The sequence below is a fragment of the Martes martes genome (genome assembly GCF_963455335.1).
Source record: "Martes martes genome assembly, chromosome: 10".
Lineage (NCBI taxonomy): Eukaryota > Metazoa > Chordata > Mammalia > Carnivora > Mustelidae > Martes > Martes martes.
In genome coordinates this window covers 11,427,759-11,442,500 of record NC_137898.1, presented here as the reverse complement: position 1 = coordinate 11,442,500, position 14,742 = coordinate 11,427,759, and the positions used below count along the sequence as shown (strand labels likewise).

Sequence of the window (14,742 nt, the reverse complement as noted above, 5' to 3'; positions counted from 1 at the left end):
TATGGAGAAACTAAAAAGTAAACAGAAAACATCTACTCCCATGGTTTCAACCTTTGCCTATAGGCTAATGTCTACAAAATCAGTAATTCCAGCTCTGCATTCATGGAGACAGGGTATCCAATTGTCTATCCAATAATTCAAAGTAATCTCAAAATCCCGGGGTCCCAGAGTGAACTCACCATGTTCCTTTTCTGACTCTACCTCTCCATTTGGTGTTTGTTCTCCACACCAAGAACAGTACCAGGGCCCTTCCCCCTGCCCAAGCTAGGAAACTAGGAGGCACCCTTGATTCTTACATTTTTCTTCCCTCTCCACTTCCAATTATCAAGTCCTACTGATTCTTCTTTAATATTTCTGGGATCTGTGTACACATCTTTCCATCCTCCAGACTCAGAGGAGTTCCATTGTTGGGGCTCAATCACAGCTCCATCCCACTATCTAGCTATGCAATTTGGGGCAAGTGATTTATTTAACCTATCTGTGCCTCATATGTAAACAAAGAACCACCACAGCAACTGTCTCAAAGAGTTGTCGCTTTACCTGTAAAGCACTTAGAAATCTGAGGCTCGCAGTAAGCGTTCAATAAGGTGTTAGCTATTATAGTTAAGCCTGCATCAAAATCGGTCTTATCCCCTTCTAATCCACTCTACCAAGCCCATTTAGTAGGATCTGTACCCCATCCCCTCCCCCACACTTAATCCCTGGCCAGCCTTATCTCTAGCTACTTCCTTATTCTAACAGTCAATTAGTTTTCAGACTGGGAGAGAGGGAAGGGATCTGCGTAAGCCACATCCATATCCAGATCAGTGCTTCTCCCTCACTTCTTGTAAGAATACTGATCATAACTCAAGTTTAATGAAAGGCAATTATGTCAGGCACTTCGCTGAACCCTTTACGTTAATTATCTATAGAAGCCTTTCAACAATTCTTTGAGCAGCTACTGGTATCATCACCATTTACCGAAAAGGAATTGCGTTCACAGAGGAAGCAGGTTATGTAGATAGACAAAGCAGTTGGACTTCAGGCCCCCAAGCTCTATATTGCCTTTTTTCATAGGAAGAGTCTCTCTGGTCTTTCAGAACTCAGTTGAGGAGTTACCTTCTCTATCTTGTAATCTTCCTGGCCTGAGCTGAACACCTCCAATATCCTAGATACACCACAGCAGCCTGTGCTCCTTTCTATCATGACACCTAGCACACTATAATGATCTGTCACTTCTCTGTCCTTTCACTAAAGAATCTCCCTGAGGGCAGGGACCGTATCCACATTTATTTTATATCCCATAGCACAGTGCCTAGAACACAGATGGTGCTCCACGGATGTTTCCTGGATAAGCAAATGGATACACTAATAGTATCAAATGTATTTCTCAGGTTAGATTCACTTTGGTGGTAAGAATAGCTATGCCCTAAACAATCAAGAAATTGAGCGAAACGTATTCTTCCTTTGATAAAACTTTGCCTGTTTGGGGATGCAAAGTTAGCAGGTTAATTTTAAGGCCTTGCCATTATCACCGAAAAGATACCAAGGAAAAAACACAAGGATAAAAAACCCATTTCAAGCAACACCCACCTATGAAGGAGGCATAGGCAGTACACTGGGGAGAACAGAATGAAAACACATAACTTACCTCTGATTGCCAAAGGATCATTCCCTTTGACACAAACTCTGAACATTTACAACTTGGGGAGGAAGAACTGCCCCAAGGAACAAAGATGAGCATTTTTTTTTTTCAAAAGAAAAATCCAAACTGAGTTTCAGTTTTATGAGAATTTTTTTATCAAGAGGTTTTTTTTGTTTTTTTTTTTTAAGATTTTATTTGGGGCGCCTGGGTGGCTCAGTGGGTTAAAGCCTCTGCCTTCAGCTCAGGTCATGATCCCAGGGTCCTGGGATCAAGCCCCGCATCAGGCTCTCTACTCAGCAGGGGAGCCTGCTTCCTTGCCTGCCTCTCTGCCTACTTGTGATCTCTGTCTATCAAATAAATAAATAAAATCTTTTAAAAAATTTTTAAAAAAGATTTTATTTATTTAATTGACAGAGATCACAAGTAGGCAGAAAGGCAGGCAGAGAAGGTGGGTGGAAAGCAGGCTTCAGAAAATGATATGAAAATCAAGGTTATCACAACTTCCTATTGAGTAACAAAGGGGTTTTAAGTGAGAAAAACTAAATGTTCCCCTGGTCACAAGAAAAGACCTTTGATCTCTAGAAGCCATGTGAACTAAACTAGTTCTAAGCAGGTATCTTACTATATCGCTCCCTGAACAAGGGAAAATCTGGCCCTGGTAGGGTAATTTCATCCCATTTAATTGGACAGGGGCAAAACCAGCGTAACCCCTTTCTCAGAATACCCATTCCACTTGCCTTAAGACATACCCTCTGGTGTTCCTCTAGGTAAGTTAACTGAAACAACCCGCCAGGTGAGGATCAGTCACCAGGAGAGGAGAAACTGCACTATTTAAACCATGTATTCATTTCACACCTAACACCCAGTTTCTGAAATACATCCCTACGCCCGCCATGCTCTGAGTTTACCTGGAGCCCTGCACCCAGGCAGCTGACATGGTCCACACAGCCACCCGAGGCTGGAGTCACAATAAGATAGAAGCACTGGTCTCTTCTTTTTGAAAGCAAAGTATCCAAATTTGAGTAGTCTGTCTTATCACCCAGAATTACCCCTGGGATCAAGGACTACAGATGGGACTAACTAGTATTATCAAGTTCTCACTAGTACCTGGACGGCCCCCACTTACCACACTGTAGGCCAGAACACACTAGCAAAGGACGGAAAGACTCCCAACTTGAAGCTCACACACGACAGCGGAAGAGACCCACAGAGACCTCTCAGATCCAGCGGATCAGGTTAGATAAAAACAAATAAACAAAAACCGCGGCCCAGAGAGGTTAAGGGACTCAACTAACATCACCATCAGATGTCCTCCTGGCTGCAGAAGGAGGACTGGGCCCCTGGCCTCCTAACGAATTCTCAGGTTGGCATGGACCGTGTGAACAGAGCAGGAAAGTCGTTCCAACTGCGCGGCCTGGTCTTGTTCATGAAACAAACAATGTAACTTAAGTCCCCTGAGCAGTTCCCTGCTTTCTCATTTCCAATGGTCCCTGGCACGGCACATGGGGAGAACTACATTCTGGGGGAAAGAACGAAAGAGCGACCCAGGCGCCAGCCGCACTCACGTTGATCATGGCATTGGATGTTATCCTAAAGAGCGTGGCCCGCTCGTTGACCTGCTTGATTTTCTCGTTGCTCTCGGCGGGCAGCCGCAGGGACTCGAGCTCGCTGAGGGAGCGCTGCAGCGCCGTGCCATGCTTGGCTATGAGGTCGTTGCACGTGCTCAGGTCCTCCACTTTGCTGGACAGCGTCCGCAGGGTATTCTGCAGCTCCGTCTTGTCAGTCTGTGACACAGCCTCTTCATCTCCGGACTCATCTGTACAGCCAAAAGGGGAATCACAGGACGCCGGTTACGTGACTCCAGAGCTGTGAGTTGGAAACCCACCAACTCTGTCCCCAGCTAAACCAGCACTCCCGGCGCTGGGCACTGTGACCAACTGAGAGCTTGCCGTTACCAGACAACTGGGCTCTCATGCGGTCCACAGCCCACCCGCACCACAAACACCCGGGCTGGTTCCTCCTTTTTTTCCCACTGGGACATACAACAAGAAGCATTTATTCTGCTCATGCTTTTCTTTTTCTTTCTAGTTTTATTGAGTCATCACTGACATACAGCACTCTCAAAGCATAATGATTTGACTTATATCTACTGACAAATGATCACCACAATAAATTTAGTTAGCCTCCATCGTCTCAAAAATGTTTTTTTCCTTGTGATGGGAACTTCTAGGATGTAATCTCTTAGCAATTATCAAATATACCATATAGTATTAACTATAGTCATCGTGTAGGGGCGCCTGGGTGGCTTAGTCGGTTAAGCATCTGTCTTCTACTCAGGTTCTGGGTTTGAGCCCCGCATTGGGCTCCCTGTGGAGCAGGGGCTTTCTTCTCTCTCTGCCTGCCATTCCCCCTGCTTGTGCTCACGCGCTCTGTCAAATAAATAAATAAAATCTTAAAAACAACAACAACAACAACAACACAAAACTATAGTCATCATGTTGTATGTTACATCCCCAGTATTTATTTATCTTATAACTACAAGTCTGTACCTTTCGTCCACCTACATTCAATTTCCCCACCCTCCCAACCCTGGGCTTATTAAAGGGGCCAACATTCTGGCCCCACCCCAGAAACTGATTTGGCTGATGTGAGGCCAGGCCCAGGAACCTTCATTTTGAATAAGCTGCCCAGGCCATTCTGATGCACACTGAAGTCTCAGAACCAATGACCCCTGGAAGACAGGACGGAGAAGCTCAATGGCTTCTGGGATTGGGAATGAATTGTAGAGCCTTGTAACTCAAGCTTGAGGGTTCCAATCCAGTCCAACCTGATCATTACTACAAATCCACCACCATCCTATAGATGATGGGTAAGCCCTGTATGCAATGGGTTGTGAATTGCAGTCTGGCTCTTTGTAAGCAATGTCCACATCACCAAAAGACTCATTAATTTACCTTTTCCAAAGGAGGGCTCAGGAACTTTGTGATAAATTCATCTGACACTAAAGCCACCCCTGCACTGAAAGCAATGCAAGGTGTTCTGTTAAGCGACCCTCCAGCAGCAGGTCAAATAGAGGACCATGCTGCACCTCTCGCTATCAGTCCTACAACTGCAAAATGCTTTCCTAGCAGTGACACTTCCTTTGGAACATCAGCACTAAAATCAAAACAAAAGAAATAAGGAAAGACCTCCCCTATCTGCTAGCTCGAGAGGCAGGACTAAACCCAAAATATAACCTGTTACCAAAAAAGCTAACAATGTAGTAAATATTCCTTTCACTGTTTACCAGGTTTTAAATACAGTGTGGGAAATGACCGCAGATAAGTAAAACAAGAGATGAACAAAAGCCAGCAGGTGACCATCCCAGTCAGCTCTGAGTGGACAAGCTCAGGGTGCTTAAACTATCAACAAGTGGGGCAGGGGAAATCCCACCATTTTCCTTGAAGAAATATCAAAACATGTGTATACCACTCTTTCTGGTGAAACTAAGGCAAACTAAAGATTTTTCATGGGCAGTATCCCCTATAAGGTTTCTGGCAACCTATAAAGATTGTCTGTTTCTTTATTTTCATTTATTTATTTATTTATTTTTAAGATTTTATTTATTTATTTGACAGACAAAGATCACAAGTAGGCAGAGAGGCAGGCAGAGGGAGAGGGGGGAAGTAGACTTCCTGCTGAGCAGAGAGCCCGATGCAGGCCTCGATCCCAGGACCCTGGGATCACGACCTGAGCCGAAGGCAGAGGCTCTAACCCACTGAGCCACCCAGGCATCCCAGATTGTCTGTTTCAACTCAGAAGATACTTAGGTAAGAAAATGTCAGAAGAAAAAGAAAAAAAGTAACAACGGAATCGAACTGCAAGCTGTAATGATCTTAAGATGGACCTAGCCATAAAATACTTCTTTCCCCAAATTTTAAGGTAGCCAAATGGCATTAAAAGCCAAAAGGACACCCATTGCACCTCTACGACAGAGCTTCTCAGCCTCGGTACTACTGACGTTTGGGCCCAGTTCACTCTTCGTTGTGACGGCTGTCCCGTGCAGCCTCCCTGGCCTCCAGTCACCGGATGCCCCCAGGAGCAGCAACCCTCAGCTACGACCACAGAAACATCTCCAGACACCTCGCAGGGCAGAACTGTGGACAGGTGAAAGCCACCACTCCAGGAGAAATGTCACATGATGATGACAAGCCTGAGTCAGTTGGATGGGTGATAACTGACTGAGAGTGAGGGATAAAATAAGGGATGTGCCGAGGAGGCGCAAACAGGAAGCTCCCCACACGTGGTGTTCTCTGCTCCCTACCCGATTCTGCCAGCATCTTCACAGCCTTCGCCTTGGCCAGTTCCAGGGCCGTCACCCAGCGCTGCCGCTCCACCTCTGAGCTCGCCTTCAGATGGTAGGTCTGAGCGCCGCCGTTGGAGATGATGAAGTTGCAGGAGTCCTCCACGGTGATGTTGGCCGTGGCGAGGTTGATGGTCCCACGGCAGGTGTGTCTCATTTCGGCCTTTGACCTGCAATAATGAGACAAAGACCAGCTTAAGTAGAAAGCGGACGGGTGGTTTATCCTTCACCACTTTCTTTGTCTTCTCATAGCTCTAAGCCTTTTGAAAATGCGGCAGCCTTAGGAAACAGCAAGTTCTACTATTTCCCTCACATGGCTCCCTAAAATTCCAGAAACAATCAGCAGGGATTTCCTTTCGCAGCCATTAAGTGGTGTTTCAGAGTCAGACTGTATTGCTCTGCTGTTCCTCTCACCCTCGGCTTTTCAGAAAGAGCCTTCATGGAAGGCTATGTCAATTCAGCAATTTTAAGTGTATAATGCAGTGAGTTTTGACAAATGTACACAACTGTGTAACCACCTTCACAATCAAGATGTAGAACATGCCCATCACACCAAAAAAAGTTCCCTCATTACCTTTTTGTAGTCAGGAATTACTTCTTACTTAGCAATGTGTATGGTGTTAGTGTATGGATTTGTCAACAGTTACAGATAGTGATTTATGGAGTGCCTGGGTGGCTCAGATGGTTAAGCATCTGCCTTCAGCTCAGGTGATGATCTCCAGTTCCTGGGATTGAGCCCCACATCAGGCTCCCAGGTCAGCAAGGAGTCTCCTTCTGCCTCTCCCCCTGCTTGTGCTCTCTCTGTCTCTCTCTCAAATGAATAAATAAAATTAAAAAAAAATAAAATAGTGATTTATAAACTCACACAACAAAATTTCTTATAACAATCTCACTCCCTCCGAGAAAGAATAGCTGCATTTCACCTCAACTCAGCCCAAATGAGAGTTGTCACACTACGCTTAGAATTCTACTGCATCAGTGCAAGGTACACTGAGATGCTTAGGTATTAAGTATTGACTACAGCTCAGATGATATGAAAGGAATAACTAGCTCTCTGTAGGAGTAAAGAAAGAATAATCATAAAAGAATCACCAGGTAGTATAATCTTTTGGGAATATGCTCTTTCCAAAGATCCACTGACCTCTATTGGTAGGAACTCCTAAGCCATCCTATTAATAGCTAGGAAAGATTCAGCAAATCTGTTCTCAGAGGACTGGGTGTAAAAATTTTCCCCATCTCTACTGACAGTTCTATTAATAGCCTAACTTTTGAACTTTACATCACCACTTGGTGACAAGCTACTTCACAGAAAATACCAAGCTGCTAGCACAACTGCATAGACCTTGCAGACTGAGCTAATTTCCCTGCCACCCGCTGGGTTATGCCCAGAGACCTGCATGTTGAGACCACAGTTTTCCCTGACCAACTTGGAACATACAGAGGTCAAAGTCCTTTGCCAACTGCCACAGTGCAGAGCGGAGCCATTTCCCTTTCACTGGCGCCAAGCAGCCCCACACACCTGGCACATCCAGAATTCCTGCATGCCAGAAATGACACACACCCCATCTCCAGAAACTAAGACTTGGTATGTTTGAGAAAGTCTGTTTACTGTGCTTAGGAAGACAGATTTGCTATTGTTCAGTGTGTCACATGAAACTGGTTTTTCTTCCTCAAATGCACAAATGAGCAGTATGGGATGGCCAGCGGGGTCTCAATGGACTGGGCCATTTTCCACCCCCTGCACCTGCTACACTGTAACGTGAATCCCTGTTTTTTCTATTCTTACCTCCTCTCCCCCGCCTCCCCCGCCCCCAAGCTTCAGTTACATTATGAATAATGCAGGCCAAATTTCAGACCCGCGGCTGACAGACCAGCTCACCCTTGCTTTCTACTCCAAGGGTGCTACTTGGACTTTGTACCACTTTCCTCACTATCTGTTGATACTTTTCACCACACGCTTATACGAATGTCTTCTGCCTGGGTCATCTTCACGAACTTAAGGAGTTTCTCAAATCCCATAAGTCCACAGCAGTTCTAGAACTACCAAGGAACCCTAGGAATAAGGCAGGCTTGACTCAGGAGCTCTTGGGTTTGGGCAGATACACCTATGTTTATAGATGATTAGTACAGAGGCTGGAAAGATATGATTTTCGGAGTGCAAGATACGTTCTTCGGTCACTACGTATCAATTAGGTGGTACTTTCTGTCTAGAAAGTTCCCTAAAAAGGCCAGCCACAACAGTAAGTTAATCTCCGGAAGCTAGTCAGGAAAATTAATGCTATATGGCCCTATCACCATGTGTCTGGGAAAGCTGGGATTCTACCTATGGTTTTAAGTAATGGGACATCCACGTACCTGTGTGTGTAAGGAAGAAGAGGATGGGTAAAAAGAGGGAAGTGGCCCGCTAAAACCCATTGGGATGGTTCATCACAGGATGGGTCTAAGAAATACATGACCTCAGTTAAAAAGAAAACAGCATTTTATAAAAGGCATATAGAGGAGATGACAGGTTACAGAGACACAAAAAGTGGGAGGAATGACAATTTAGCTAAATAACTCTAAGGAGATGGGAACCCTAAGAACCCTGTCTAGAAGAATAAACTACCAGTGTAGTTGGTAGGAAGTACTTCAGTGTGATTTTTGAAGGCAGTGCACAGATTCACAGATTTGATAACCCTGGTTCCTGTTGCTTGGTTGGTTTGTGGGTGGGACCATCTTAGCTGGCAAAGACAGGCATATGCACATTTCCCAATATGTGATTTGGTATGCTTTGGAAGGAGTTTGATCTGTAGTCAGACAGGTGCCACTAGCTCTTGAAGGAGACAAGTTAAAAGTGATTGCAAATACCTGAAGAGACCGCAACATTTAAGTTCTTAATGTCCAGCCAATATCAACATTGTTTAAGTCTGTAACTGATCAAAGAATCAACCGGCCTGTAAAGTGGAACTGGTAAGAACTTGGATGAGGAAAAATGGCCACACAGTAAGGCCTGCAGCTGACTGTGACACAACTTCTGAAGACAAGGAATCAATGTTAACAGTGACTTACAAGCTAAGTTAGGATACGAATCAACTGAACATTAGAATGATGGTCAGTGTAACAGGAAAGCAGGACTTGAGGAGGGGGAAAGTTTTGGAACACACTAAAATGTCAGACTTGTGATCTAAACCTCCACTGATCATCCTGGATGAATACGTAGAGAGGGTTAAAATTAAAATCAATTCTGAACATATAATAATGCAAATGACATACACAACTATTCACAACATAGCTGAAGCAGTGAGGATGTGCTAAGGCATTTTCCACTGTTAGAGACCAGATAAGAATGTGTTCTTACTTCAACAACCTCCAACTCCCACCTTCAATTTCCCCTCAAAATTCTCTAAGAGCTGATGCAAGAGATTCATTCACTCTAACTCTCCTGGTGGCAGAATGACTACCTGCAGAGGAAGAGAAAAAGTGTGAGCTGTTCTTCACAGCGTTTGGGGTCTCAAACAGGATGGTCTTTATAAAAAAATTTCAATTAGAAATGCCATTTTATTAAGCAAAGTCTCCCTTAAACAGACTAATTATATTTTGTATAAAGGACACATAGTAACTGTGATCTAGAAACGTACTTGCTATAGGCAAGCAATGATCTCTATTATCTGATGTAACACTAACCTGAGTTTTAGGTTATATTGGTGTGAAGAGAACTAGTTTCAAATCCTGACTCCTTAAGACCTTGGAAAAGTTGCCCAGCTAGGTCTCAGTCTCCTCATCAGTAAGATGGGAATATCTCCTAACTCCCAGAGTTATTGTCAGGAGTCAATGGAACTATCCAAACTGTCCAGCACTCGGAAAACGTCTATGTCTCTTCCCAAATCCAGTATCATATATCTAGTAACTCAAGTAGCCAAAAGCATGCTGCAGTTTACGGCAAGACTGTGAGTCACCATAAATATATATTAAACACTCCAAAACAAACACTGTGGAACAGAAGTAATCATACCAAAGACATGCATTCTTCTTTTAATAAAACTTAAACCTAACCAACCAAAGAAACCCCAGAAATACTAGATAAACCACTTAAACCATTCCCATGGGGGGCAGGTGGGATCAGTGTGAATAAAAGCAGCACTGGAGTGCTCATCTCCATTCTGGGCTGTCCAGAAGGTGAAGGCATATGCCAAGTCTGGGAGAGATAAGGAAAACAGGGGGTAGATACCAAGGCCACCCTGTGCCTGGCGTCCTTGTGCCTGAAAGTGGAGAGAACAACGGCGGGTACATCAAGGGCTGCTAATAACCTTGAATTCTGGAGACTGGGCACAGACAGCTAAGACTTGGGACTTTCACAGCAAGTTCCTGGAGAGCCATGCCTAGGCTCTGCTCTCCTACATGCGTCCCTTAGCACCCACAACAGCGCCTTCCTTGCAGAATTCATCACTGCACCTCTGTGCTGGTGGAAACACAATGGAAGAGTAGATGCTCTCCAAACAATTGGAAAGGCCAGGGACGGAGGGGAAGGTATTGCACCAAGGGCGGGTAACCCGGGTGGAGGGCTCAGACCCGGGGCGTTCACTTTCGTGGTGGTGGGCTCGCGTCGCGGGCTGTCAATGCGCGCAGGTGACGAAAAGGGGCCTGGGGCGACCTTGGCTGCGGTGCCGGCTCCAGAGGGTGACGGCGCGGGGACTGTGGGCTGCGGTGGGGGACGGCGCCCCGGAAGCAGTTACCTGTAGTAGCTCAGGAGCCCGTTGCTCAGCACGAACCACCGCCGCTGGTAGCCTTTGATATAATTGGTCCATTTGAAGAGCCAGCCCTCTCGAGCCGAGCCCGAACCCCCGGCGCCCGAGCCGCCGGAGCCCCCCGCCGGCGGCGCAGGGGTCGGGCCCGCAGCCGCCACTCCCCCGGCGCCAGGGCCCGGGCCGCCCGCCGCCGCCGCGGCCACCGTGCCCAGCGCGGCCCCGGAGCCTGGCCCCGAGTCTCCGCGACCGCCGCCGCCTCCCACCACGGGGGGACCGGTGCCGCCGCCGCCCGGAGCTGCGATGGCCGCCGGCCCTGGCCCCACCACCCCTCTCAGCTCCGTCGCCGCCATGAGCCGCCGCCGCCCCGAGATACAGGACCGGAACCGCCTACGAGAGCCGCCGTCGCCGCCCGGAGAGCCCCACACGGCTAGCGCATCAGCAGCGGCCGCGCAGCGTCCCCGCCCCGCCAGTCCCGCCGCGGGAGGAGGGCTCGGCCGCCGGGAAGGAGACAGTCGATTGGTGCTCCTGAGCGTCACTTGCGGAGGACCCCTAGGACATTGGCATTTCTCTCGGGCCTGTCATCCCACACCGCCCAGTGAGAGCCCGGGGTGGGACGCGTCCTGCAGGCACGCCGCTGACTGGTTCAGCTGAAGGCCAATCAGACTCACGTACAAGCCCATTGGTGCTTTCCCGGAGTCTCCGGCGCTCCGGGAGGACCCGAGAATGCAGAGTGCCCGGCCAATTCGATCACGGATTGGCCAGGGTTTCCGCCACTCATTTCAGTTTATGATCCCGTCACTGCCACGTCACCCCCTCCCATCACTCTTCTGTACGTCCCAGTTCCGCCCTTACGGATTGGTGGTTGGTGTCAGCTGCTCAGCCTTAGCTCCCATTTGCTGAACGAGAGGAAGAAAAAGGGACGGAGTCTCGGCTTCACATCCTCACTTTCCCTATCTTATTGGTTCGTCTGAACGTCACTCACATGTTGGAGGAGAGCCAGAGTGGAGGTTAGAGATGATTGGTTCCGGATAGCGTCTGTGACAATTGACCTAGGCAGTGCTGACCAATTGAGAGAGGGGCTGACTGGAGACAACCAATAAGACCCGGGAAGCCCGCCTGGGGGCGAGTCTGCTTGCTGCCTGCTCGTCGGGGTAGGCGAGCGGAGTCCTCTTCCCAGAAGCGTTTTTTCGCATCGGCGCGGTGTTGGAGTCTCTCTTCCTGAGTCAAAAACATCCGTCGTTTCCTGTTGGGAGGAGCGAGTCTCGGTAGTTTGGCACTGCCTGTGGGAAGCCCTCTTTGAGGGCGTCCACCTCGCAGCTGGCTCTGAGCTGGAAGCCCGGACTGCGGCGGCGTCCACAAACCGCTTCCCCAGTTCCTTCGCGGGTCCAAGATGCTCCCAGTTCCCTTCCCCGCTTTGCTCCTCATCGCACCACAGCCCTTAGCTCTTGATTCCGGACGGTCGTCTGCCCGTGTTGGAGTAGGCAGCTCGTTAGGCTCTAAGAGTCCAGAGAAGGGGAAATCGCGGCCAGCGCAGTTAGAAAGTCAGAGGCCCGACCTGGCGGCCCTCCCAAAACAGCCGCGGGAAACCGGACCAAACCAGACTGGCCCCCCGGCTGACAAAGAAGGCTGGAAACCCCCGGAATAAGGAAGAAAAGGCGGGAAGCCCTGCTTTTGAGAATTCCCCGCCGCAGGTAATAGATACTGCACCTGTCAGTAAAGGATAGAAACCCCAGCCCCGAGCGTGCGGCTCTCGAGCCCACCCGCTCGCATCTGCGGAACCTGCTTGCACTTTGATGAACTTTCCTGCTTGCACCGCTCATCCACTGTGTCTGGTCTGTGCTTGAATTCTTTCTTGCTATGAGACCAGCAGCGTCCGGGGACATCCTTGGAATGGGCTGGGCGCGGGCCACAGGGGCCAGGGTCTCCCCAGTCTATGGGCGGCACCGTTTTGGCGAGCCCGCCAGAAGGAAGGAACAGCGCATTGAGCGACCCTCTCCACCCTGGTGAGCCTCCAGCTCTCGCCTGTCTTTGTGCTGGAGAGTTCCTCCTTTGCTCTCCTCTCTCTGGTCTACCTGGGAACCGGATGGTCCGGTGGCATTTATGAGAGATTAATTTTCAGCTCCAAAGAATCAAGGGACACTTGCTCCTTCCAGCCAAAAGTCACTCTTAGGTGACTAAAAGTTTTATGGAAGTGTCGGAGATTATTTCTCAGGATGTGCAAGAGTCCCATGGGGTTTGCATCTCACTAGTAATTAAAACTTTGGCTCATTTGGGTATGCACACGTAGGACTGATCCTCCAGTGCTCCGAGCTGCTCTGGATGTCTTAGACTTCTGGTGGGAGAGACTGAGACATGTAAGAGAGTGCTCCATGGTCACCCGTGCAGGTGACACAGCAGCACACCGAGATCCTCTTCCCTGGTCCCAAGGTGACTGTCTGAGATTCCCAGGCTGACTCTGTTTATAGGACTCTGCCTCTTGGTCATGGGACACTGACCCGCTTAAAGTGTCTGCCTTCAACTGTTTCCTCTCCTACCTTCTTCTGCACTCTCCTCTGTTGGTGGTGGGGCATGGAGGCCTGTGAGATGTCCTTTCCCGTATCACAGAGGTCCTGCACTACTGCGAGCTCAAACTGTGATCACCATAAAATAGCTATAAACCATTTTACTCCCTGGCAAAGGACCCTTGAGATCTCTCCCTCTGGGTATGCCTTATCCACCACTTAATTAAATGTGACTCAACCCAAATAATTCAGGGATGCAAAGAGAACTGGAAAATAGAGGTTAGTTTCACCAGAACTACCCACAAAGTGGGGGAGAGATCAACAGGTCAGACAAGAAATGTTTAGACCACCCAAGAGATCCCTGTTTGGTAGCTGTTGTTTGCCACCAGCTGTTAAGAGGCATATCAGAGCAAGGGAGGTGGGATATTCAGAGATCTTGAAATCGTGATAATGCCCGTTTTGGAAGGATCCATCCTGGGACATCAGGGTTAATTATCAGGCATCGTTTCTGTCGGGTCTTCAGGAAGGCCATCACTTCTGGGACAGCAGGTGCAGGAAAAAGGTGAGGGCCCTGGGGTGTCAGGGCTGCTGGGTCATCACACGGCATGCTGGCCATAGCCGTGATTTCAGGGGTGGATGGACAGTGGGCTGAGATCACCCACAGCCACTCGCCATTGGAACTTTCTAGAAGAGTAACCACTTGAGATCCTATCAGGTTTCAGAGAGAGAACTAACTCTCCTCAGGGAAATAGGACTCCAGGCTTCTGGTAATGGGAACCCTGGTTTAGTTGCTCCTTTTCTTGTTACAGGTGTCAGCTCTCTCCCTGAAGACAATGGGAAATTCCACCTCTATCCCCAAAGATGCCCCCCTGGGATGTATTTTGAGACACTGGGATCAGCTTCTATTAGAAAGCCTAAATAGGAAAATGCTCATTTTCTTTTGTAACATTGCTTGGCCACCATATAAGCTAGAGGGGAGGTCTGGTCAGAAAATGATAGTCTTACCTATAAAACCATATTGCAAGTTGATGTCTTCCATACAATGCAAGAAAAGAGTAGAGATCCCTTTCATCCAGGCCTTTATGGCCCTCAGGGATGCCCCTGACAAATATAAAACATGCACAGTGGGGGCGGGGGGTTATTAGGTCTTGGCCCCAAGAAAGGAATTCTTGTAGTAGCTGCCCTCAAAAATACCTCAGCACCATTGGCTCCAGCCTAAGCAACAAGTCCCTCACCCTAGCAACCAGTCTACCCTCTTTGACCAGACTCAGACCAAAAGAAAAAGTTCCTTTGCCCCCTCCAGGATGTGGTGAGTGGACCTTAGGGGACCACAAAGACTCTATGTCCCCTTTTTGATGTTAGATCTCAGGCAGTGCCACGAGTGCTAAGCTAGTTTTCTGAGGATCCTAACAAATTTACTGAGGAATTCAGGAGCCTGACTCCACTCTTTTGATCTAACCTGGAAGGACCTTCAGGTCATTCTGTTTCATCGCTACCATCCGGAGGAGCAATTCTGTACTCAGGCAGAAGAGAAAAACTTCATGCTACCCA

At 48.1% G+C, this 14,742-nt stretch overlaps 1 protein-coding gene across 2 annotated transcripts in view; it reads right to left on the bottom strand.

Moving 5' to 3' along the window:
* The window catches only part of OSBP (oxysterol binding protein), a 33,822-nt gene extending 22,730 nt beyond the window's left edge, over positions 1–11,092 (bottom strand). For both annotated transcript variants that reach the window (XM_080816482.1, XM_080816483.1), the window contains exons 1-3: positions 10,679–11,092; positions 5,928–6,136; positions 3,190–3,440 (exon numbers count right to left, since the gene is read on the bottom strand). In XM_080816482.1, coding sequence (XP_080672608.1) covers positions 3,190–3,440; positions 5,928–6,136; positions 10,679–11,040 — 822 coding nt within the window. In that variant the 5' untranslated portion in view covers positions 11,041–11,092. The remainder of the gene's footprint in view (positions 1–3,189; positions 3,441–5,927; positions 6,137–10,678) is intronic.
* Positions 11,093–14,742: the final 3,650 nt, after the last annotated feature.